The sequence below is a fragment of the Astyanax mexicanus genome, chromosome 2, assembly GCF_023375975.1.
Source record: "Astyanax mexicanus isolate ESR-SI-001 chromosome 2, AstMex3_surface, whole genome shotgun sequence".
NCBI lineage: Eukaryota > Metazoa > Chordata > Actinopteri > Characiformes > Acestrorhamphidae > Astyanax > Astyanax mexicanus.
Genome location: NC_064409.1, coordinates 74,270,986 through 74,296,482, shown reverse-complemented (window position 1 = coordinate 74,296,482; position 25,497 = coordinate 74,270,986). Strand labels below are relative to the sequence as shown.

The 25,497-nt window shown below is 38.1% G+C and overlaps 2 protein-coding genes across 6 annotated transcripts in view; one reads left to right on the top strand and one right to left on the bottom strand.

Annotated features, from left to right (window-relative positions):
- Positions 1-3,812, top strand: part of syngap1a (synaptic Ras GTPase activating protein 1a) — a 152,176-nt gene extending 148,364 nt beyond the window's left edge. The window contains exon 21 of one of the 2 annotated variants that reach the window (XM_049475240.1): positions 3,659-3,812. In XM_049475240.1, coding sequence (XP_049331197.1) covers positions 3,659-3,688 — 30 coding nt within the window. In that variant the 3' untranslated portion in view covers positions 3,689-3,812. Of the gene's footprint in view, positions 1-904; positions 3,146-3,658 lie in introns of those variants that run through there. The other variant, XM_049475239.1, reaches the window with a different exon arrangement.
- tmem65 (transmembrane protein 65) overlaps positions 1-25,497 on the bottom strand; it is a 238,354-nt gene that overhangs the window by 205,246 nt on the left and 7,611 nt on the right. For 2 of the 4 annotated variants that reach the window (XR_007438005.1, XR_007438006.1), the window contains exons 4-9: positions 21,916-21,960; positions 19,732-19,799; positions 18,207-18,261; positions 17,396-17,438; positions 17,099-17,204; positions 14,252-16,248 (exon numbers count right to left, since the gene is read on the bottom strand). Coding sequence is in view for 2 of the 4 variants with exons in the window: in XM_022671966.2 (XP_022527687.1) it covers positions 16,117-16,248; positions 17,099-17,204; positions 17,396-17,438; positions 18,207-18,261; positions 19,732-19,799; positions 21,916-21,960 (449 nt within the window). In the remaining 2 variants the exon portion in view is untranslated. Of the gene's footprint in view, positions 1-11,509; positions 16,249-17,098; positions 17,205-17,395; positions 17,439-18,206; positions 18,262-19,731; positions 19,800-21,915; positions 21,961-25,497 lie in introns of those variants that run through there. The other 2 variants (XM_022671966.2, XM_007257732.4) reach the window with 1 other exon arrangement.

Here is a 25,497-nt window from a genome sequence, read left to right as displayed (position 1 = left end):
TTCTTTCATACTGTCTCCACTCCTCTCATTTTGTCTCCACTTTTCTTTTTTCATCCTGTCTCCACCTTTTCTGTGTGTGCTGTCTTCCCTCATCTGTTCTGTTCTTGTGTTTACTCTTCTCTTCTCTTTACTCTTTTTTATTCCTACCATACTGTCTTCACTCTTCACATCATGATCTGTCTCTACTCCTCTCTACTTGTCCTGTCTCTTTTCCTCTCATCCTGTTTCCTCCCTTCTCATTCCATTCTGTCTCCACTCTTCTCTTTTCATCCTGTCTCCACCTTTTCTGTGTGTCCTGTCTTCCCTCATCTGCTCTCTTCTCGTCTTTACTCTTCTCTTCTCTTTTTTCGTACTGTTTCCACTCTTCACTTCTTAATCTGTCTCTACTCTCCTGTTCTCATACTGTCTCCACTGTTTTTGTTCTGTCTCTACTCTTCTCATCTTATTTTGTCTTCCCTCATCTGTACTCTTCTCACCTTCACTCTTCTTTTTTCTTTTTACTCTTCTCCTCTCATTTCCACTGTTCCCTTCTTGTTCTGTCATAACTTTTTTCACCATCTTCAATCTTCTCTTCCTGTCCTTTTTTCTCTTCTGGAAATATCTCCACTGTCTTTTCTCTACTCGTGTCTCTACTCTTCCAATCACATATCCCCATCTGTCTTTTCCTTACCTCTTTATTTTTCTCTTCCATCTGCTCTAACTCTACTTTCTTCTTCTCCACTGTTCTCTACTGGTTCTTCTCTTCTCATCTTGCCTCCACTCTTTTCTTCCTGTCCTCACCCATCTACTGCTCTCTGGATCTGTCTCCACTTTTCTCTACTGTCTTCTTGTACTGCCTCTTCTTCTCTTTTCTGTTCTCTTCCTTCCTTTCTTTTCTCTCATCTTTGCTCTACCCTTCTGTTAGGATGACCCGTATTCTTCTCTGGGTTCGATCGATCCGTCCTTGGTTGCAGGAGGAGAGGGGGTTTTGGCGCTGAACCCTGCCTCATCTATGTCCTCTCTGGGTCCATCCGGCTCCCCATGGAATGGCGCACTGCCCCCACTACCTTCTATACCCCCTATACCCCCTTTCCCACCCCTGCCCCCAAGGCTCCACATCAACCAGAATGGCGACTACCGGTCCATCCCCAGCTTTCCCAAGATAGCCATACCAAGAGCAGAGGCACCCCCCGCAGGCTGGGTCACAGACGGAGGGAGGGGGGTCTAGTCATGAGGCCACTGCTGATATGATGGGTCAATTTTGAAGCTACTGTCATAAAACTGAGATTAAAAAAATGATACAATTTCACACAATTTATATAATGAATCCATGTATTACAGCATATTGACACCATTGGAAGAAAACCTCTATTTTATCTTCTTCAAACTCGGTTCTTTCACAAGAAATCGCAACACACAATGAAAACGGCAGCTGGTCTTTTCAAGCAATGTGGACAAAATGAACACAGACAAAAGAAGTTAAATGGTTTTCTAATGACGACAATATGTTCATGGCTTACCTTCAGGCTCAGCTTAACGGCCATCTGTCCATTTCCTCTTTTATCTGTTCATTTAAAGAATTGTTCAGCCAAAAAAATCCTGTGGAAGCTGGCAGGACAAAAAAGCTAGCACTTAGTAGTATTAGCTTAGCTATGCTTTAAAGGAGCTTTCTTTTCTTCAAATGAATCTTTTGAGACAGCTAGACAGCAAAGCACATCTTCAGATCTGAAGGTCTGAAGGAGACCCCATGAAAACCTTTTTGAAAAATGTTGGAGAATCTTTGTGCATCTTCTGGTCAATACTTACTAGAGCAGTTTGACATGGTTCAAAATTATTTGATATCTAATTGTTTTGAGATCTGTTTCAATCCCCTCTTTCTGAAGGCATTAGAGAGCTTTTTGGGTTTGACCATATTGATCTCACTCAGGACATGAGACCAGGGATGTTTTAAAGGCAAAAAAAGCATACTATCATTGCCTGCCAAGCAGGTAGCTAACATAAGCATTACCCATATACTATAGCATCTCAAAAAAATAGAATATCATGGAAAAGTTCCAACCATCACTGATTGGTGGAAACGTCACACTAGACCTCAAGCAGTTTGGACTGTGTGTCTCTCCCCTCTTCCTCCAGACTCTGCTCCCTTAATTTACAAATGAAATTTCAAATGCAAATTTTACTGATGGTTTGGAGAGACTGATCATCTGCTGGTGTTGATCCACTGTGTTTTATTATCAAGTCTAAAGTCAGTGCAGTTTTTGTTTTCCCACTAAATCTTACAGCACTTCATGCTTTTTCTCCCTGCTGATAACTTTTATGGAGATGTGGATTTCATTTTCCAGCAGGACTTGGCACACTGCCCCCACTGCTATAAGTAATAAATAGTCTAATATTATACTAAAATGTTCGGAGACACTGAATTTTGGGTTTTCATTGGCTGTAAGCTGTATTAATCATTAACAATAAAATAAATACATCTATATAATATATGAGTTTCACATTTTGAACTGAATTACTGAAGTAAAGTAACTTTTCAATGATACTCTAATTTTTTGAGATGCACTAGTATTTTGTCGCTAGCCTACCTGCTACATCATTTGTCGAAGGCCTAATTTATCCAATGGAAATTATGGCTTCTATTCTCTTTATTCTTTTCTTGTTTCCTGATGGATAACTATATCACTTCATAAATGCTGAAGTTCCATATTTTGCCCGCTGCAGGAATGACGAACCTGGTTGGCTGGTTAATGTCAGCAACTAGTGGGAGGAGCCCCACTAGTTGTACTTTACTGCATTGACTGTTATAGAATTTAAAGGGGCACTCACACAGTTTGTCGTTGATTCAATTCATAAACAGTCATTGTCTGGGAGTAGACCTTTAAGGATCCTCCAAGGAAAAGATCCTTCAAGATCCTCTCAAAATTGTATTTCTTGGGGTCTTTTTCACATGACTGAAGGTGTAACTCTGATTTGAACAGCTATAAGCAGTTTCTCAGACAGATAGTAAGCCGAGTATTTATTAATCGACATCCTTTTGAATGGATTTTTTTCTATTGAAAGGAAAATGAAGTAAACAACTAGGCTTAAACTGACATTTAGTCTTTAGGTTTAAAAGCACAAAGCTAAAAATATGGCGACCTGCATTTCGGAAGCATAGCATATCTTTCAGAATCTCATATTTTTTTGCACTGTTATTCTCTTCATTTATTAATTGTACTGGTATAATTTGAGTAGTTTTAGAGTTAATTCAGTATTGTATGGCCAATGTTAGTAGTGACTTAGTAGAGGTAGTTTTAGTCATTAATCTCATATGTTGTGCGTATGTGTGTGTATTTGTTTATGAGTTGACTATGCATGTGTTTACTTACCATCTACCATCTCATTTCCATGCCATTGTGACAGCACTATTGTGCGGTCTACCTAGTATACACAATATTCGAGTTAGAAGATTTAAGATTGATATTACACTTATTGGTCTGGACTAAACTGAGAAATCACTTATAATATCTTTAGAGACTCTTATCATCAGACACACCCAAGACTACTGGACTATCTAAAGCAAAGTCAATCAATTGCCAAGTGGATTATGATTGGACACCAAGTCACCTGCTGCCCTCCTGCATTCTCCCTCTCTTTCTGTCTTTCTCTCTGTCTCTCTCTCTTTCTTTCTCTCCCCCAGCCAATCTACGGTGGTCACACCGGAACATGATTGACCACAGCAGCACGAAAGGACACGCGACTGGTCCGCCGTCGGTCCAGGAGCCTCTCTCTTGTGTCTGATTGGCTGAGAGAGGAGAGAGGAAAGAGAGAGAGAGAGAGAGAGAGAGGAAGAGCATCACTCCCGACGCATCACGCCTCTCCAAACGAAAAAGCACACACTCATTGATAGAATCTGCGTGTCTCTCGCCCCTCTTTCCTCTTTCTTTCTCTCCCTCTCTCTTTTTGTTTTCTCTTTATTGAGCCAAAATAATGACAATCAGCTCTTTTTTGTACGTAGGGGAGTCACAGTTTTGAGGCCGTTGCTCTTGTATAAGACTCTATGACTCTATGGCCTTCGCATTCAGATCTTTATTACGAAGAAAAATGTCCGCAAAGAGAGAAAAAGAGAGGGAGAGAGAGATAGAGAGAGAGGGACTTCGCTCATTAATTAATCCTTCACTTTCCACCTATGTCGCACGCCCCAGACACTCTCTCTCTCTTGCTCTCCCCTATCTCTCCCTCCTCGCCCTCTCTCAGCAGGAGTATCCGTCGATCTCAGCATGATGGCCGTAGAGAGAGGCTGTGTGTTGGTCTCTTGTGTGTGCGTGGTCTCTTCTTAATGACTACATAACCCACAAGCCTCCTCTTCCTAATAATGACTCAATAACACTTCTTGGGTTTTCGGGTTTTCTTTCGTTTTTTTGTTTTATCTTTTGGTCAGATTGTATTTTTTTTTTGTTTGCTTTTGTTTGTTTTTTTCTTATATCAAGCCTTTTCAAAACTTTTTAAAGGAGGTGTGGTCTTTTCTGAGCCAATCAGATGTTGCCATACTGCTCAGAAGCCCCTCCCCTCGCCGCCGGGTGGGCGGAGCCTCTTCTCTGTGCCTAAAGAGCTCTATACAAAACAGGGGATTAAAAAAAAAGAAGAAGAAAAATAAACTTTATTAACACGCAGGAGCACACGGGACACTCTCTCTACCTTCCCCCCCCAAACTACACCCCCCCCCGACGCTCCGGAGTCTGTTTACCTGTACAGGAGCGAAGAGTTCCGTCTCTGATTGGACTTTTGCTGTTGCTGCTTCTGAGGACTTTTCAAGGATCCGCATCCCCTCATCTCATCGACTGGACACCGAAACAAGCCGAGAGAACAGAGCAAATGTGTGTGTATGTGTGTGTGTATGAGTCTGTGTGTGCGTGTGTGTTTATGTGTAAGAGTGTGTGTGTGTGTGTGTGTGTGTGAGGGTGTGAGTTGATAGAAAAGATGACCTACTTGGTTCACTTCTACAGAAGTCCAGAAAGAGCTCATTTTATTTGATCACAGCTTATTTTCTTGTGATCTCAGAATAATAAAAGTTGTTTTCTTGTGATGAATTCCTGTAAACTAATAGTAGCAGTTTTTAGAGATTATTATATAAAACATTTTTTTTCTTGAGAAACTTGAATCTTGAGAAAAGTCGTTTTATCATAAGAAATAATTTATTATCTTGAAAGATATCTTAAAAGAACCCCATTTTTTTTAAAAGCACCATTCCTTATCTCAATACCATTAAAGCACCATTTGTTTTCTCTGTAAAAATGCAATTATTATGAGAAACATATTTGAATAATTGAATTGTTGAGAAAAATACTGTTCCTTATCCTAAGAACAGCATCATTATTTTTTCTTGAGGAAAAACATAATTCCTTATGTGGAGAAAAGCATGATTCATTATCCTGTGAAAATTACAATTCCTCGTCTCGAGAAAAGCGATTTTAATAACCAATTCAATATCTTGAAAAATGTATATAATTTATTATATAATGAAAAACACTATTTATAATAAAAACAAACAAAACATTTTTATTTTTTCAGATAATAGCATGGGCCTCAGAGTGGTCCAGCGGGCTGTGGCTCTAACACTGATCCGAGGATCACCTCAGCAGCCGGAGTCTGAGAGAGAACAATTGGCCATGCTCTCTCTGGAAGGGTAGATGGCGCTCTCTCCCCTCATCTCTCCTTAGCATCATCCCCTATCTGTTAGCTGATGTATTGGATCTGGGGATCTGGCGCTTATATGCTAGTCATAATGAATGGGCGGGGTAATTGGTTTTTTAAATTGGTAATAAAATTATATCAATCAGATAATCTTGAGAAAACTACTTTGGTTATTCTGGAAAATCGACTTGAGATCTTGAGATCATGAGATAATCAGTCCATCAGTTTCTAATGGTCTTTCTGGACTCCTGTGAGTGAGCGTTTAGCTCTTGGCTTTCGATGGGATGTGGACGTGTTCTGCGTACAGGATGGGTTTGTTATTTCTTTGTGAGTGTGTGCATGCATGTGTGTGTATATATGTGTGTGTGTGAGTGTGTGAGAGAAAGAGAGCGAGACAGCGAACAGGGCTGTAATGAAATGGGGAACACCGGGATCAGCTAACGGCAGGGACTCGCTTTGAGAGGAAACGGCAGTTTAGAGAATCTATAAACGCACTGAAGTATGATCTAGTATTTATATCTCTAGGACTATAGCCCATCTAACTCTGTTTATATTAGAACTTTATTTAAGCACAAAGATATACCCATTACCAATGTACTGTATCGTGGCAATGTACTATAATGCTCTCCTAGGCATGGAGACACACACACACACACACACATACATACATACATACATACATATATACATATATATAAATATATACAGATACTGATGAAAGAAGAAAGCAGTAGCAGCGTCACTAGCAGTGTCATACCTCATTCGGTCCCACTGTTATCTTCTTTATTTTTAGACACACACTCACACACACACACACTCTGATGCATATATACGCAATCAGACGTTTCCGTTAGTTTCCCTGGCCGTTAGATTGGGAGTTTTATGGGTTTATTTTGCGAGGTGGGCAGCTGACGACGTTCCGCTGCAGGTTTCTGTGGGGATTCTGTTGTAAATAGAGCCTGAGGACTTTGGATCCGAGACCTGTTGATTTATACAGTTTTATTCATTTTACCAAGTCCTATTGTTTTTATGATTCTTCCTCGATGTTCGATAGATGATTACACATATACACCATTAGTTGTTTTTTGCTGGTAGGTTTTTTTAGTCAGTTGCATTTTTTTTTTCCTCAGATTTATTTATTTATTTATTTCATTTTTTTTTTTTTTAGATGATTTTTTTGTTGTGGTTGAAAGTATTGATACTTATTTTGTCTGCATTCAGATACTATTTATGGAGTTAAAAAATAAAAAAAATAAAAAAAAATATATATATACCTATACGAATCTTTCCCCGTGCCTAAATGTTTTGGTTCTGGGTCGCTCAGACCCGGCTCTGCTCCATCAGCAGAAGCTGCGGATAATAAAAGCGAAGAGCTGAACAGAAGAACCAACAATAAACAAAAAGGCTGCGCCTCAGATCCGCCCCCTGTTCACTGTGTCACTCCTCAAATCAACTAGGAACAAATGTGGCCGATTTGTGAATTGATGTGAATCAATTTTTGATTTATGTCGATTAACTAAAATCTAAAAACTAAAACTGGGAGAAAAAAAAAACTAGGAAACTAGAAATGAACTTTGAATTAATGTAGATTGTAGATAAGGTTTTTTGACCTAGATTTTATGGCATTTTGTCTTCACATCACCTTAAATCTTATTCTGACATAAAATCAACTTAAAATCAACTCTAGGTCAACAATGATGTTACATTATTTTGTCAGTTTTTGGCTACTAACCTAAATTAGACAAAGTTAATGTTTCATCCTTTTGTTGGTTTTCTTAGATGTACTAAAATGAATTTGCTAAATAGTGTTGACTATATGCTTTTATTGGTTCTGGTAAATGATCTAAAAAATACTTTGAATTTAACATTAATGTTAGGTCATTTTTTTTGTTTTGGGAGACAACCTGAAACAAACTAGGAATGAACATTGATGTTGCACCATTTTTCTGTTTTTTATGACCTAAAATCACCTAAGTATTTTTTTTTTAAGTTTTGGCTGATGACCAAATTATCTAGGAATAAATGTGGCCGATATGTCAAATTGTCAGTTTATGTAAATTAACTAAAATCTACTAAAAAGTAACACTGAAAAAATTGGGAATCAGCGCTGATGTTATGTAATGTCTTTGCTTTAGGCTAATTAAATAAAATCAACTTTATTACAATTTACAATTATTGTTTTAAGCTATTTTGGTAAGTTTGTAATATTTATGTTTTGCCATTCGGTTAGTTCGGTGGATAATCTAATATCATCTAGCAGTCAGTGTTAATTTAGCAGTTTTCTTGGTTTTAGTTTGATGATGTAAGGAATTATTATTGATGCAATTAATGTGATTTTCTCAGTTTGATTTATGACTTAAAATACAACTATATTTTATAATTTTATAATTGATAAACGAAAAAGCAACAATGAAACAACGTTAATGTTACACCATTTTGTCAGTTTTGACAAAAAGTAACTAAAAATCACTATAAATTATCATTAATGCTACAATGTTTTGTCACTGTAGCAACACCTTAGAAACAATATTGCAACCACCGTGGATACCATAGCGCAACATCTTAGCCACCACCTAGAAGCTACATAGCAACCACCACGGATACCATAGAAAGACCTTAGCAACCACTTAGAAACTACATAGCAATCAACAGGGATACCATATTAACACCTTAGCAACCACCACAGACTCCATAGCAACACCTTAGCCACACCATAGCAACACCTTAGCAACCACCTAGCAACACCATAGAAACCACATTAGCAAACGGTGGGAGCCGTTTTCCTTCAGGAAATGCACTTTTCTAGGTAGTTTATGACCAACAAAATAATTACTCTTGATTTTATGTAATTTCATCAGTTTAATGAATGATTTAAAATCAGCTAGGAATCAATACAGATGTTCTGTAATGATTTTGGTTTTGTTTGATGAACCGAAAATGATTTATAAATTCTTGTAGATATTATGTAATGTAGATGTCATGACTTTTTGACGATCAACTAGAAATCATTTCACACCAAACACCACTCTAAAATCCTCCGTTACTGATTGAATTATGTAGAAAAGTATTATACATTAATTTAGTTTCTAAGCTTCTTCTTCCCTACATAGGGAACAGGGGTTTGATTTGAGACGCAGCCTCGAGAATTGTTCTCGGTATTGAGCAGCAGGAGCTGCTGATTCTCTACAGCCACCTTTTTGTGTATAAAGTCCTCCTGAGAACGATAGTGGTAGTGAACCGTTTCTCCCATTGTGTAGCGCTATATTTATTCTTTGAAGTCATGAGAGGTTGTATCTAATCTTAAAGAATGAAACGTCCCCTGAGCGGGAATCCTACCCTTAATCTTAGCCATAGCCATGGACAAGCCATACACACCCTGTCCTTCTTACGGGCTTTAGAGCGTAGGAATGTACATATTTATACAGAACCACAGAAACGCTTACAAACCGAGGGGGGAGACTCCGTGTTTAAAATGTGGGACACCTCAGCGTATGGAGACATGTTGTGAATGTTAATATTGTTAAGAAGACAATTATTATATTCAAATATGATTATTATTGTAATTATCATTGCTTTCATTTTATTGATGATATGATGATTGATAAATGATCAGCAATTTCTTTCCTTTTGTGAATATGAGTTTACATTATTCCAGAAGTTTAAATAATTGGACAAATTAATAAATAGATATATGCTAATGTAAATCATGTGCTTTATGCTGTTTTTTCTTGAATTTGCATCACACACACACAAAGCAAGTGCTGTAGTCGAGACCATTAGAGTCAGGTGTGCTCTGACTTTGGCGGATTGCTATTGTAACAGCGCAGCTACCTGGACGTTTCCAATGCTTCTTGGCAAAGAAGACTGTTCTGCTCATTTCCACTCATTCAATCTGTTTACTTTTGATGTGAAAGTTTGCATAGCTGCCAACAGGCACGTGCTATGGGTTTGTGCACTGCAGCGTGCCCATGTGCCAAGACATCAATGAACATCTGACTGTTGATGTCTGTCTAGGTTATATTCAGTCAGTGGAGAACCTATGTTTTCTGTTGCCAAGATAGCAGTACACCAAAAATTGACCTGCACACACCTCACTTCCAGACCACCACACCCATCAGTATAGATATACTGTATTTTTCACATTATAAGCTGCACTTAAAATCTTTTAATTTTCTCAAAAATCGTTAAAGTGCCTTATAATCTGGTGCGCCTTATGTATGAATTACCAGTCAAGTTGTAAAGAGCAGTATACAGTTATACAGGAGTTTCAGTTTAGTTCTCTAGCACCAGGGCTGGAGTAGCATTAGCATTAGCCGCTAAGTGCTAGCTTCTGCTGTTCAGAAGTGAGTATACTGATCTGTAGTCTGTGTGTTTACAGTGTTAAAACAAACTAAGATGAACTGCTAGCTAATATCACCCTGGCTTACAAGAACACTCAGGATTCCTTAGTGTAGCGCTGTCGGGCGGCATTAGCTGCTAACTGCTAGCTGCTAATGCTCCAGAAAATCTCCAGGGAATCTAAGCTTACTGTAAATGAACAGAAGTGCTTTACTCACCCAAATAAACAGTTTTCAGGAGAGAAATCTGTGTAGATTAACATACAGTGCTCGTTTGACTTTAAAAGAAAGTTTTTTTTTTTTAAGAATTACAGTTTTTTTCACTTAGCTCACCACCACCCCGTGACAAGACCAGCTGAATTAGAAAGGAAACATGGCGACACTCCTGTTCCTTACTAGTGTCGCTTAAAATGGACCTGGTGTGCCGTATAGTGTGAAAAATGCGGTATGTGAAAATAGACTGTTGTTGAGCAGGGTGTAAAATAGGACCCAAGATTTTAGTAGTTGAGTCCAAGTCGAGACAGACACCAGAGGCAGCAGAGACAAGGTGAGATTTTTTTTTCTTTCATTATATAAAAATTAAAAGTTATATTTTATGTATAATATTAACATTGTATAATATTGTTCATTATATACACTATATTGCTAAAAGTATTTACTCAATGGGATTTGCACTGGCAGTCTGAATAAAGGAAACACTTTACAGAGGACTTTCCATTGTAAAAACTAGAACAGTATGCAGAACAAAACCCAATCTGAAACAGTTTTTTCATCAATTCATTTATTATATATTTAACATCAGATTAATTAAGTCATTCATAAACTTCATAAAAATCACACTTGGTTAAAAATACACACAGATACAGTAAGTACCTGATCAATCAGCTTCAATATCAATAATTCCTCCAGAACCAGATGATTGAGATCCTTCAAAACAGTCGAGCACATCAGGTGAGACGTGAGTCAAAGGATACGGAGTCTTTAAATATCGACCACATGAGGGAAAAACGCCATCAACAGCGTCTCATCACCTACGAGTTAGGAGTTATTTTTTGCTTTTTTGAGACGTCTGCACTTGTGCCGGCTTTCCATAACCAGATAAAGCTTAATCCTCGCCTGTAAAAGCTTTTCATTAGGATACAGCCACTGGCAAGGGAATTAGGAGCATTCTGTGATAAAAATGCAGCATGTTGATGATGCAAATTCCTACTGATGTCATACAAACATTTATATAAAAAAGAAAACAAGAAAACACGTAATGAGATGACGTCAGTGAGATGATCAGTGCTAGAATTTTAGCTCTTCAGACACAAAGTAGGAGCAAGAATGATGTATTTTAAATCGAAAATACATCTGAGCCTAATCTGTATCCAGAAAACTAAATTATTAATATACATCATATGTCCAAAAGTATTTAGACACCCCTTCTAATACCCCCCCACCCCTCTCCAAAAGTGTTGGAACAGTGAGGCCAATCCCTTTATTTCTGATGTAGAATAATAAATATGAGACAAAAGATCAACATTTCAGTTTTTATTTCCAAGTATTTACATCTGGATTTGATGCACAGTTTAGAAGATTCTGCACTGTTAGTCTGAACCCACACATTTTTTTGTGAGCAAAAGTATTGGAACGGATAAACTAAAGTGAATTACTAGTGAATAGACTGACTAAGCATTCTTCTTTTCTTATGCCGTTTTAGGCTGTAAGCTCTCAAAATCCGAGGAAAACAGCAAAACAACAGTAATCGGCCCTTTAATCAGGCATTTTAATGGCTTTTAAAAGGGAAAATAAGAGTGTTTTTCCGGGATTAAAAGCGTGAATTCAGCTGTAACTGGAAATATCTGCGCTGCAAAACTGTGCTGGAGTGAGGAACAGCTTTCCACATGTGTGTTTACTAGCATGTCCCCATCCATGTGGTTACCTCCTGCCCCCGCTCACGCTCCCCCTCCCCCTCTCGCTTCTCAGGCAGCAGCAGCCTGTCACTCACACAGACACAGAGACAGCGCTGTGTATCTACTTCTTGTGTCAACAATCCAAACACTGCAACATGACGTGTTTGATTTAATTGCCTGTAACGTCCTGTGATGTGACTATTGCACATGCACACATTACGATGACGATGCTTAAACGATAGTTTATGCAACCCTAACTGGGAGTGTATTAAATTCACCTTTATTAAAAGCTGGTGCAGACATTATTCATACAAATGCACTGAGCAATACAATGGGACTCTCATTCCAGTGCCAAGCATCATCTGGATAGAGGGGTATAAATCCCCCCACCTTTTGAGCTGTGGAGCAGTGGAACTGTGTAATTTGGAATGATGGAGGTCCATCCAGTATTTTGGGAAGAATTGGAGCGTATCTGTATCAACTTTAATATCATTCCTTAATCCACACAACAATGTTCGAACATCTAGTGTAAAGCCTTTCCAAAAGAGCAGAAACTGTTACTCCAACAAAAGGAGTATTACAAAATATTTCGTACTGAACTCTGGAGGAGCAGGTGTCTATAAACTTTTGGACATATGGTGTATGTTTATATAAAACTATAGTGTTTATAAGATCACATCCCCACATTGAAAACAAAATGCATCTAATTTACATGACACATATATGGACATCCTTTCTACACTAATTAACTATATTACATCAACACAACAGGCTTTTCTATTTATTTATTTATTAATTAATTGAGAACTTTCCTTCTTTTTTTTGGGCTTAGGGTTCCAGTGAATATATCAGTCATATTTAAAATGTCACAATGAATGGAACAATAGAAATGCTCTAAAATGACCTGGAATAAAATCATTATATTTAGATCTCCACTGAGAGTTTACACTGATATTTCTTTCTCATGTAAAGTTGCTATTTTGGAGATATATATGTTTTTTGAACAGCAATGTTATACATGAAATGGAATTCTGAGGAAAAAAAATACATGTATTTATATTTTTAAAATATTTAAATAATACGTTCTTCAGTGGTGATCAGAGTTAAGAAACAAAACTGTGTTATGTTGCCCTGAGGCAACAAATGAGGAAATAAACACTGCATAGCCAAATAAACTTCTATATATATTCATACACATATGCATATTTTATGTATGGACATTAATTTATTATAAATAAAGTCAAATAATGATGTTTATCCTACTGAGAACCATGTAAGGGATTGCTTCACCCTCTGATTAAATGTTAAACACACTTCTGTCTAAAAATGAAAGGGATGGTGTAATAAGAAAACTTATGAAATCAACCAGTGTTTTCTTATTTAGAATTTGTTTAGTTTACCATTACAAAGGGATTAATCATTATTATTAGCATCATGGATCTGATAGAGGGTTTTAAGGGTTTTGGATTGATTTTTCTTTCAAATAAATTTAGACAAATAACAATAAATAAGGTTTAACACTGCCTTTCAGTTAACTTTCAGATTAGTAAATATTATCATGTTTATTTAGTCAATTATGGTAAAGTAATATAGTTTATTAATGTGGTAATAATGTACATATCTGCATCACATAACTTTAATGCATTTGTTTTCCCACTGTGATCATCAGCACCTTCTATTCCAGTATTAAAAAACCCTGGAAATAAAACCTCTTGAACCACAGTCATACTTCACCTCAGTTAAATAAAACAATAAAAAAAAAAACTCACCTCAACTCATGTCCTACTTAACCAATACTGACTTTACTACTGTAAGAACTGACGGCAGGCTTTAGCCCACACAGCCATACATCTACATATTAAATAACATCTAATATTGCTGTGCTTTGCTGTATGAATAACTCCATATTTCTGCATATATCAACATTTTTGCTTGTTTGTTGTTTATTAAACATGCTAAAAACTAAAGTGTTTTTTTTCTGCATAGAAATAAAAGGGGACTTCCGTAAGTCTGTAAAAGGCTTTGAGGCTTTGTTCACTCTGCATGATTCTTTTTATTAAAATGCTACACTTCCTGTAATAGAGAATATCAACACTATCAGTGCTACTTTGGGCTAGCTGCTAACTGCACAGTGCAAATCTGTGAAAGTGAAAAGAACATCATATCTGCAAAGAATAATGACTTTACAAATCCTTTTATTATACTTTACTGCCTCGGCCCACACGCTTCTTTCACTTTCATCTTTCCATCTTGGAATATGTCCGTGATCATCAGGGAAGAAAAAATCCATTGATGGAATAACCTGGTCTATATTCAGGTAGTCAGCTGACCTCATTCTTTCAGCACATACTGTTGCTGAACCTAGACCTGCAGACCAACTGCAGCAACCCCAATCAGAATCAAGACTCTGCACTGACTGAACAGTAGGCAGTCCTTATAAAGGCACTAACCAGGTGTAACCACTCAGCCTGAGCGAAGTGTGGCCTCCCTCTAGTGGCTGGAGGACCACAGTGTAAGCTCCACCTTACAGTTTGAGTATGTGAGATAAGTGTTTGTTTAAAGAAATAAAATTACAGCTTGAAACTCACCGCAGCGCTGCATTGAGGTGTAATAGGAGGAATAGCGGTGCTCTCGTGTCTGTGCCGGAGCTCCTCTGAGCTCAAACCAGACTCTGTAAGTTTTCCGAGGTGGCCGCGACCAACGCTCGCGAGAACTGCAACCTGCTTTCCAACCTTTAGTTCTAACAGTTCTACAAGGACTACTGGTTCATTCTTTACAAACTAACATACAGACAACTGTAGGGGGAGCCCACGAGCACAAAATCTCAATCTACCTAGTGGGGCTTTAAACCTGGGATCTGCTTTTTTAAATACAGAAATAAAGCGCAGACAAAGGGTGATCATTAATGTAGAATTCATATCAAATATAATATAAAATTCCTTTACGTTCATTTGTACTGTGCAGCTGACGGCTTATTGCTTATGAGCAACTTTGACTTTGCTAGAGATGGGGAATCCCTGAACCACTAAAAATGCTAGGGACGTTTATCAGGGATCAATATGATATGCTGTAGTCTGAATAAAGTGACTACAGCATGTGCAGAGGTCTGCACTCACAGGCCGACGATCCCTCACCCTGCTCTCAACATAACTTGTATTGCATAAGTTCATTTACATTTACTGAATAATTTAGGATAAAATTAGGCTTCAGCTCTATTCCAGCTCTTCCTGCAGTTGATTTTAAATGAAGGATTAAGGATGACATATTTGCTCTCAGCTTATCAAAGGGCGAGCTTGTGTTAATATTAAATCATATTATTATTTTACGTTGAGATCCTGAATCTCTGTAAAATCCCTCACCAGAAATAACTTGGTTTCCTCTGAATGTAGAGGAACAGAAGTGTAATTCTCAAGTGAGTCATACATACATTATATATAGAAGCAGTTTCTGCTGCTGTACAGTTTGTTATTTTGGCACTTGCTGGCAAGTGTTGGCTTAAAGTGTTCATATGGCTTGTCCCATTACTGTATTTTTCGCACTAGAAGGCGCAATTAGAATGCTTTAATTTCCCCAAAAATCGTCAGTGCACCTTATAATCCGATGCACCTTGAGTATAAATTCTACCAGTCAGGTATTAAGGAGCAGTAAAGCCACTCCACTTAAATACAGGGTTATACAGGAGTTTCAGTTTAGTGCTCCAGCAGCATTAGCATTACTCGCTAACCATGCTAAGCGCTAGCTCTTTTGCCATTCCGAGGTAAATATATCGGACTGTAGCCTGCTGCTAACCCCAGCTAGCACTGCTGGAGCAGCATAAGCATTTGCCACTTACCACGCAAAGCACTAGTTTTTTCGCACCTGCTAAATTAGAAGGAAAACACATCGAGACCCCAGTTCCTTACTAGTGTCGCATAATGCGCTTTATAATCTGATGCGCCTTATAGTGCGAAAAATACGTTAGCTGTAGTACCTTCCTGCCCTTCCCTCCATCCCTTAACACTTACTTACATCTCCTCTGTGGTGCAAATCCATACCTTACAAACTTAAAAACAATTAAAAACTTAAGTATGTCTCTCAAAACCAGCAAACTCCCATATTTTGCAGCTGAGCCTTGAATTCCATTAAATCCAGGTAAAACGTAATAAAATAAAACTCCATTTAGAAGCTAATGGAATTTGGAGTGAGCCATTGGTATAGTGTTAATTGGACTGAGTCCAAAGCACCCATGTAAATTACTTGGAGTCTGAGGGTGCAGTATGAGCAGCAGCCTTTTTCTTCTTCTTCTCCTCTTCATCTTCATCACTGAGAAAAAAGAGAGGAAACATCCCCAGAATGCAGCCGATGGTGACTCCGATGGCTTTCCCCTGCACAGGAACACAGCCAGAGTTACAGAGCTCTTCATTAAAGCATTATAAAGCTTAGTAAACACATTAATTGCTCTCCCGTGAATATATATTTTTTTATTTATTTACTGCAGATTGATAGCCCTTAATCTACCCATAACACTGCTTACCCTAAACATAACCTTATGCTTAACCTAGTTAATTTACACCAATCATAACCATAATAATACCATGATCCAATATCAATATTTATAGCAATAGAAAATATTTCAATAAGTGATATAATCTTTCAACACATTTTTTAAATAATTCAGTATTTAGTAACTACATGCCAAGGTTCTGACCTTCATAGCTAATATATAGATATAAAAATATATAACTCCAATCGGCTTGGAAAAATCAGCCACAGTTGCTCATCTGGAAATCTAAATTTTGGGCTTCATAATAAAAGTCCCAGGGCCAGACTGTATTAATGAAAAGACGTATACTAAAAACAGTAAAGAACATCCAGGTTTTTATTTAGTTTGGACTTAACCAAATGTAATAACCAAATACCTTAATGAGGAGGCAAGACACTGATAAAGAGCCAATCAAATTGCTGCTTGTGTGGAGAAGCCCCTGTCTCCTCTGTGGAGATCTGCGTAGGCGCAGCAGCCATAACAAGCTTAAAAGTCTTGTTTTTTGAGCATTTCTGAGCCAAAATGTCACAAACTGTTCATTTTTTTTATCAGATTTATCAGTAATGTAAGTGTCAAATGGCAAAAAGACCTTTAGAAGAGTAATTTATAATTTAGAGTGAACCAACTTGCCTATAAAGAGAGACTTTGGTTAAACCAAGCCCCCCCCAAACACACACACACACACCCCTCACCATGTGTGAGCTGACTCTGGTCTGCCACATGTCGACCTGTTTAGGTGTGAGGTCAGGTATCTGCATTCCAAATCTGGCAGCTAGAGCCTCCACATAACCTGCTAATCTACACAAACACAGACACACACAGACACACATTACACACATCTTCCACAGATTCACAATTTACACCTGAATTACGGTCACAGAGATATTTTTTGCTTAGCTGTGGTGATTAATAAATAAAATAAATAAACATTTGTAATTTAAACATTTGTTAATCCAGTCAGGGTGTGAATAAAATAAGTACACACTTACCCCAGTCCAGCCAGGTCAGACACCAGGTTCCCCAAAGCAGCCGCTGCAAACACAGTACTGTTAGTGACCAGAGATGCTTAAGCACTAAAATGCTGTATTAAGTGATCAAAGTGACCTCACTGCTCCCGTTCTGCCTTTTACTCTGAGAACTTTTCACTGCTTTCTGGAATAACTACACAGCACAGTACTGTACTGTATATTTGGTGGAATAACTCTGTTTTTTAATCACAGTTTTCATGCATCTTGGCATGTTCTCCTCCATCAGTCTTACACACTGCTTTTGGATAACTTTATGCCTTTACTCCTGATGCAAAAAGTCAAACAGTTCAGTTTGGTTTGATGGATTGTGGTCATCCATTTTCCTCTTTATTATATTACAGAGGTTTTCAATTTATTTCAATAAATAAATAAATAAATAATAAAAATTATTATATATATATATGTGTGTGTGTGTGTGTGTGTGCGTGTGTGGGTGTGTGGGTGTGTGTGTAAATACAGGTGGTTTACAATATAACAATGCACCATGTAACCAGCAGGTGTCTCTCTAGTTCCTAAACTCTTGGGAAGTACTGGGACACCTGCCCAAATTCACTGTTTCTTCTGAAATCAACCAAAATAAACAGATTATATCCTGCTTCTGTTGGAGTAACTGACTGTACTGTCCAGAGAAGACTTTAAAGGGACAAGAGCAAAAGTTACTGATGTCAGAATGTTACATGATCAACGTCCCAACTCATCCTTAACCTTAAAAGTATCCAAAAGTACTGGATGGAGCTCCATCATTCTTCAGTAATGTGAACCTCTGTATTACCTGCCATTGTTGAAATTCCCAACGTCACTCCGATAGACAGCTCGATCTGTGTTCCCTGTGAATCAACACAAACTATCAGTACTAAAGAGCTCCATACACCTGCAATATAAACACAGTTTACTCCTACAGTCACTCCAGAACGGACACACTATTCCAGAATCTCAATAAGAGTACATAGATAAAGACTGATCCTGGTTCAGACTAAGTAAAGCTATAAATATATAATATGTTGTTGTGGCACAGTGGATAACATCAGTATCTTCCACAGGTTCAATTCCCAGTCTGGGTGACAACGCTGCATTAAATTAAAAAAGGCCTGAGGTAAGACCCCTAACTCTTAGGCCCAATCCCATTTCACCCATTGGCCCTACCACTTACCCCTACCCTTTGTTTTCGAATATAACCCTTCCTTTTGGAAGAGAGTTATAAGGGGAAGGGGTGAAATCCTCCCTCTAAGAATCGGGACGACCCTTCAATACGTCACCCGATACGTCATCAGGAGTGCTAAAGTTCAGTAACCTAGCTGCTGCTGCTGGTTAATTAGTGTATTTTATGTCTTCAGAAAGGGGAGAGATGGTGCAGAAATTAAGTATTATTGTCCATTCCTTAATTCCTCTGTGACGTTGAGCTGAAATTAGCTTTGTTTAGCTTTTATTATATTTTATTTTTTTAATCCGCCTTAAATGCTGCAGCACCTGCAGTCTGTTGCACCATTTAAGGTGGAATGGGAAAGTTAGCTAGCTAGCTAGCTACTGCGATCTTATTACTAGCGATCCTTTTATGCTTGCTATGAAGAATTTGGCCATAAAACATTGAAACTTATAACTTATATTAAACTATGTTAATATAGTGCTAATAGTCACTTTAACAAGGAAAATACTAACATTAGTGGGTTTCTTTGGTCGCTTGTTCCTCCATCTTACCAGTAATTCTCATTCCCCTCGGTTTGAAGTGTGCAAATGAAAAATCACCATATGACGGGCTAACAAGCTCTATCCCTTCCCCTAACCTACCCTCCAGCTTAACAAGAATCGGGACACTCCTACCTAGTGTAGAAATGGGATTGGGCTTTTACACTACACTGGCCCACTTCTGTAATATCAATAATCTTGTAAGTAGCTCTGAATAAGAACATCAACTAAATGCCATAAATGTTTAGTAGGTTGGTGTTTGGCTGATCCCACAACAGAACCCTTCACTCACTACATGCTCTAATAATCTAAATATTGTAAATTATTTTGTTTGGTCTCTAATTTCCTAGATGCAGATCAGACAGTAAACTCAAACAGATCCATATTAGTGAATCATTGATGAAAAAAAAAGTTATTTAAGATAAACCTAATCTATATTTTATTCAAATATTTATTTTTCATTGTCAGATCACGTGCCTCTCCCCAATATTCATCCCAATAAAAACCTGCAGAACATTTCTAATTGGCCAGGAGGCTCATCTGCATTTTGCACACCTCTGTAATAATGATTAAGCAAGTCTGACTGAACCACTGGAGAGGTTCATACCACTTACTGCAGCGATCATGATGGCGTTGTCCAGAAAGCCGAAGCCAACGAACGGGATGGCGTTATGAAGGAGCACTGAAATCAGAGCAGCACAGAGAACAGTGGGTCAGTGCACACAACACAGCTTCACAAGTGGACAAGGACACAGTCAATGAATTATAGTTTGGAGTGTGGACTTATACTTCTATATTATAAATGAATAGTGAAGTGATCCAGACTATGAAGGAACACAGAATGTATCATGTAGTAACTTAAAAGTGTTAAACAAACCAAAATACTCTGTGAAGACGCATTTAGGTTCTCTTATCTGGGGAGCTGTTAGCTTTCCTGAGGTTTCCTGAGGCTGGTAACTCTAATGAAGTTATCCTGTACAACAGAGAACACTCTTGACCTTTATGTCCTGATGAGTGCCAGTTTCATCATAACATTTTGATGGTCTTTGTGACTGCACTTTGAGACTTCTTGAAATGTTTCAAATTGACTGGACTTCACTTATTTACTTTGTTGAGTAGTTTTTGCTTCTCATAATCTGTATTAGAGCATTACTCAAATATTCACTATTCACTGTATACCTGTAACTCTACCTCTTCACAACTTTACAACTGATAATCTCAAATACATTAAGAGACAAGAAATTCAAGTAATTAACTCTTGACGAGTTCAGCACAGCTGTTAACTGAAAGAAATACTTTAAAGAATATAAAATATAAAACAATCTGTTTTCTCCAAACTGTAAAACAAACAGGAGAAAAATCTCTCCAAAATTTTGAAAGCAGCTGAAAGAGCAGGGATTAGTTTCCCATGCTGCTGATCCTTTCAGTGATTCATACCGGATTCATTCATCATGCACATGACGCATCACACTAAACTGAGACTGAGAAGCGTCTTAATGCTTTCCTTTAAACCCTATTTGAACACAGTCACTGGCTTACTGCTGCTGCATCATCAACATAATCATCATAATCATAATCATCTACAATATCTGGCCAAAAATAAAAAACTCTGCGCCTGGATGTAAGTAAGTAAATGATGTGGGTTTGATGCTGCAGTTGGTCTGCAGGTCTAGGTTCAGCAACAGTATGTGCTGAAAGAATGAGGTCAGCTGACTACCTGAATATACTGAATATAGACCAGGTTATTCCATCAATGTATTTTATATTTCTTCCCTGATGAACACGATCATATTCCACGATAACAATGTCAGGATTCATGGTGCTGGAATTGTGAAAGAGTTCAGGATTCAGGGAGCATGAGATCATCATTTTCACACATGGATTGAGAGAGTTCACCACAGAGTCCAGATCTTAACCTCATTGAGAATCTTTGGGATGTGCTGGATGGAGAAGAGCTGCTTTGTGCAGCGGTTGGTCAGACTCTACCATCATCAATGCTGCTGCAAGATCTTGGTGAAAAATTAATCCAGCAACACTGGATTGAAATACATTTTGGGACATTGCAGAAGCTTATTGAAACAATGATACAGTGAGTGCAATCAAAGCTAAAAGTGGTCCAACCAAATATTAGAGTGTGTGATTTAATTATTTTTGGCCAGGCAGTGTATCTGTGGCTGCTTCAAAAGAGCAACATTTATTCAGTTTAAATCTATTCACTGTTATTATAAAGTGTGGATGATAAATATAAGGAAAGCCTGTATTGGAATATTGGTATTGGTATATATAGGCAGTTTTTAATTATTTGAACTTTTATGGAAAAAACATGGGCCTATAGATATAGATTTACTCTATTTTTAGTATTTGGGTGGTGGGTTATTATTCTCAGCACCGCAGTGATTAGCATGGTGGTGGTGTATGAGGTGTTAGTGAGTGTTGAGCTGGTGGTACAGTGAGTGGATCAGATGCACCAGTGATTAGCAGTGATTAGCATGGTGGTGGTTTATGAGGTGTTAGTGTGTGTTGAGCTGGTGGTACAGTGAGTGGATCAGATACAGCAGTGATTAGCAGTGATTAGCATGGTGGTGGTGTATGAGGTGTTAGTGTGTGTTGTGCTGCTGGTACAGTGAGTGAATCAGATACAGCAGTGCTGCTGGAGGTTTTAAACACCTTCAAGTCCCTGCTAGATTGAGAGTAATCCATCAACAGCAGCCTGTGTGCACTAATGAAGGACTAGGCCACTGTTCCAACTCACTCACAAGATAACACCTCACTTAAGACTTAAAAAGATCATGTCTCACCATATCTCAGCTGGCTGGCGTTCGGAGGCAAAGACTCCAGTTTCTCTGGTAGGAAAAAGAAAATAAATACAGGTCAGCCCTCAACATTTAGGAACATATACGGAACACTATGTGGACAAAAGTAATGGGATGTTCTACTATCCAAAGAAAGCTTTCGACTAGATTCTGAAGCATTGCTGTGAGGATTTCATTGCACTTAGCAACAAATATGTTAGCGAAGACAGGATGTTGGATGATCACCACCCCACCTCATCCCCAATTCATCCCAAAAGTACTGTATTTTTCGCACTTTAAGGTCTATTTTCATACATAAGGTGCACCACATTAAAAGACGCATTTTGCAACACTAGTAAGGCACAGGGGTATCATCATTAACCCATCTAATTCAGCAGGGCTCACCGCTGGGTATAATAGCTAAGCTGAGTTAAGTAAACAAACTGTAATTTAAAAAAAAAAACACTTTCTTTTTAAGTCAAACGAGCACTGGATGTAAATCTACACAGATTTCTCTTCTATAAACTGTTTATTTGGGTGAATAAAATGCTTCTGTTTATTGACTTCTAAAAAGGCTGGGTGCAGCAGCATTATCATTAGCGGCTAATGCCGCCTGACAGCACTACACTGAGGAACCCTGAGTTTTTATGTAACCCAGGGCGATATAAGCTAGCAGTTTTTCCCACGTAGCTTGTTTTAACACGGTAAACACGCAGATTACAGTTTAATAACACTGAACGGCAAAAGTGCTAGCGCCTAACATGGTTAGCGGTTAATGCTAACGCTGCTCCAGCAGTGCTAGCTGGGGTAACCAGCAGGCTACAGGCCGATAATACTCACCTCTGAATGTCAAAGGAGCTAGTGCTTAGTGCAGTTTGCGGCTAATGCTAATACTGCTCCAGTCTTGGTGCTGGAAAACTAAACTGACAACTCTTTACTTCAGCAGAGTGGCTTTTGTGTGGTCTTTTGTGTTTCTTGCAGGCTGGAAATTTGATCCTCTATAAGCGTTTGATGTTGATGATTTGACTCCGCCTATTTACAGAAGAGACAAAGGAAAGCTTCCTCTGGAGGTTCTGCCACAGAGGGGACTTTCCTCCAGAGAACACAACCTAGTCTAGTCTAGAGCGTTCCAAAAATTCACCATTATTACTGAGATAATATTTATTTGTGCTGCAAAATACATCACATCTAAATGAGTAAATGGAATAAAATCCTTTACACTGACTGATTTCTATTGAAAGTAGTTTGGTTTGTGATTGTTGTGATTATTGTCAGGATGGATGTGATTAGGATATCTGTTCTATTTACGCTATAAATAAGCTTCCTTTAGTCAGTTGAAATTGCAGCACGCTGTGAGGAAACCCCACCTCACAGCTTCTCCTCAGTGTCCAATCAACAACCAGTGCTTTGACTACACAACGTCTCTGTAGATATGTATGTTCTTACCATATGTTTCAAACACCAGAGGAACTTTTGTCCATTTCACTGGCCAGTGCATACCATATTTTTCATGCAATAAGGTGCACTTAAAATCCTTTAATTTTAGATAAAGTTGAATATAAAAGTTGTAAGGAGCAGTAAAGCCACTCTGCTGAAGTACAGTGTTATACACAAGTTTCAGTTTAGTTCTCCAGCACCGAGACTGGAGCAGTATTAGCATTACCTGCTAACCCGAAAGCAGCTGGCGCTAGTGGTTAGCTGCTAATGCTAATGCTTCTGCACCCAGCCTTAGTGGAAATCTGGAACTCTAAGCTTACTGTAAATAACAGAAGTGCTTCATTGACCCAAATAAATATTTTTTTAAGGAGAAAAATCTGTGTAGATTAGCATCTAGGGCTCGCTTGACTTAGAATTACATTTTGTTTACTTAGCTTAGCCTTAGTAAACTTAGTTAAACCCCCACCACCACCCAGTGGCAAGGTCTGCTAAGTTAGAAATAAAACATGGCAACACCCCTGTTCCTTACTAGTGTCGCATAATGTGCCTTATAATCCGGTGCGCCTTAAAGTGCAGAAACCTATACAGGTGTGGCTGTTTCCCAAGCTGTCCCCTGAGGTAACATTTTATAATCAGATACTTCACAGCATCATTTAGTGTTACTGAAGAGGATAAAATACTCCTAAATAAGTAAATAGCAGAAATTAGGGTTTTATTGGCGTCACTGAGTTTCATAGAATTGAACAACTGATATTCTTTACTTCAGTTTTACCCTGTTCATTAGATTATAGCGCCACCATGTGGAATAATGAAGCACTGACTTTAGTAAGCCTTAATGGGGGTTTAGAGGCTTAGGGAGTTTGGAGCGCCTATGATACAATAAAAATATTGATATTTGACACCACCTATCGATAATGTATAGATATATAATAAAGAAAATATGATACATCACAAGATCAATATTTTGCACAAACCCTACTCCAAGATCAGTCCAGATGTTGTTGTTTTTTTCCTGATAATTATTTGTCTTTTTTATTATTTTAAAGAATCTAAGACTCTACACATCCAGTATAGACTCTACACACTGAGTGTGCAGCAGAAATAGGCTCTGAATTCTCCAGATGCAAAGCAACCACACACTCTGGCCACTGACCTCTACCCTTTACTTGTGGATTCCCCCTGTGCCACCTGCTCACCTTCAACACTGAAAATAAACAGCGAGGGACAGTTTTTTTTTTACATCATTCAGCTCAAGAACAAGATTCACTTCAGTCTTATTAATAAAGAGTTATGATAAATCTGACAACACCCTGCCCTGCCCTCCACTGCACCGAGCCCTCCGGCCTCACTCACAGGAGAACGTCTCATGACCGGGGGGCGTGGCCAGTGAGCTATTTATTCCTCTTTAGCTTACTTACCCTCCAAAGAGGAATTCAGATCATCTACACTGGAGATCTTAGGAAATGTAACTGGCTTCAGCCAATAAATATATAAGATTTATAGAGTTTTATAGGTACACCCTCACTGACCACTGACTTTATGATTATTTGGGTTCATTTTAATGTTATATAGACTTAATTACAGGTGAACACACTTACTGATCACTGGCTTTATGATTATTTGGGTTTAGTATTCTAATGTTATATATAGTTAATTACATGTAGACACTCACTGAACACTGACTTTATGATTATTTTGGTTCATTTTAATGTTATATAGAGTTAATTACAGGTAGACACTCTCACTGATCACTGGCTTTATGATTATTTTGGTTCATTTTAATGTTATATAGAGTTAATTACAGGTAGACACTCTCACTGATCACTGACTTTATGATTATTTGGGTTCATTTTAATGTTATATAGAGTTAATTACAGGTAGACACTCTCACTGATCACTGACTTTATGATTATTTGGGTTTATTGCAATGTTATATAGAGTTAATTACAGGTAGATACTCTCACTCACTATACAGTTATGTGGCTTACTTCTAATGTTATATAAAGTTTTAGAGATAAAAACAGTCAGTGCTTAGATACATACGGTAGTTTTAAATCATGTTTGGTTACCCAAGACTTTTGCACAGCACTGTATGTGAAAGCCAGATCTATTCCACAACTGAGTACCAAAACTGCAGGATCCAGTAACAGC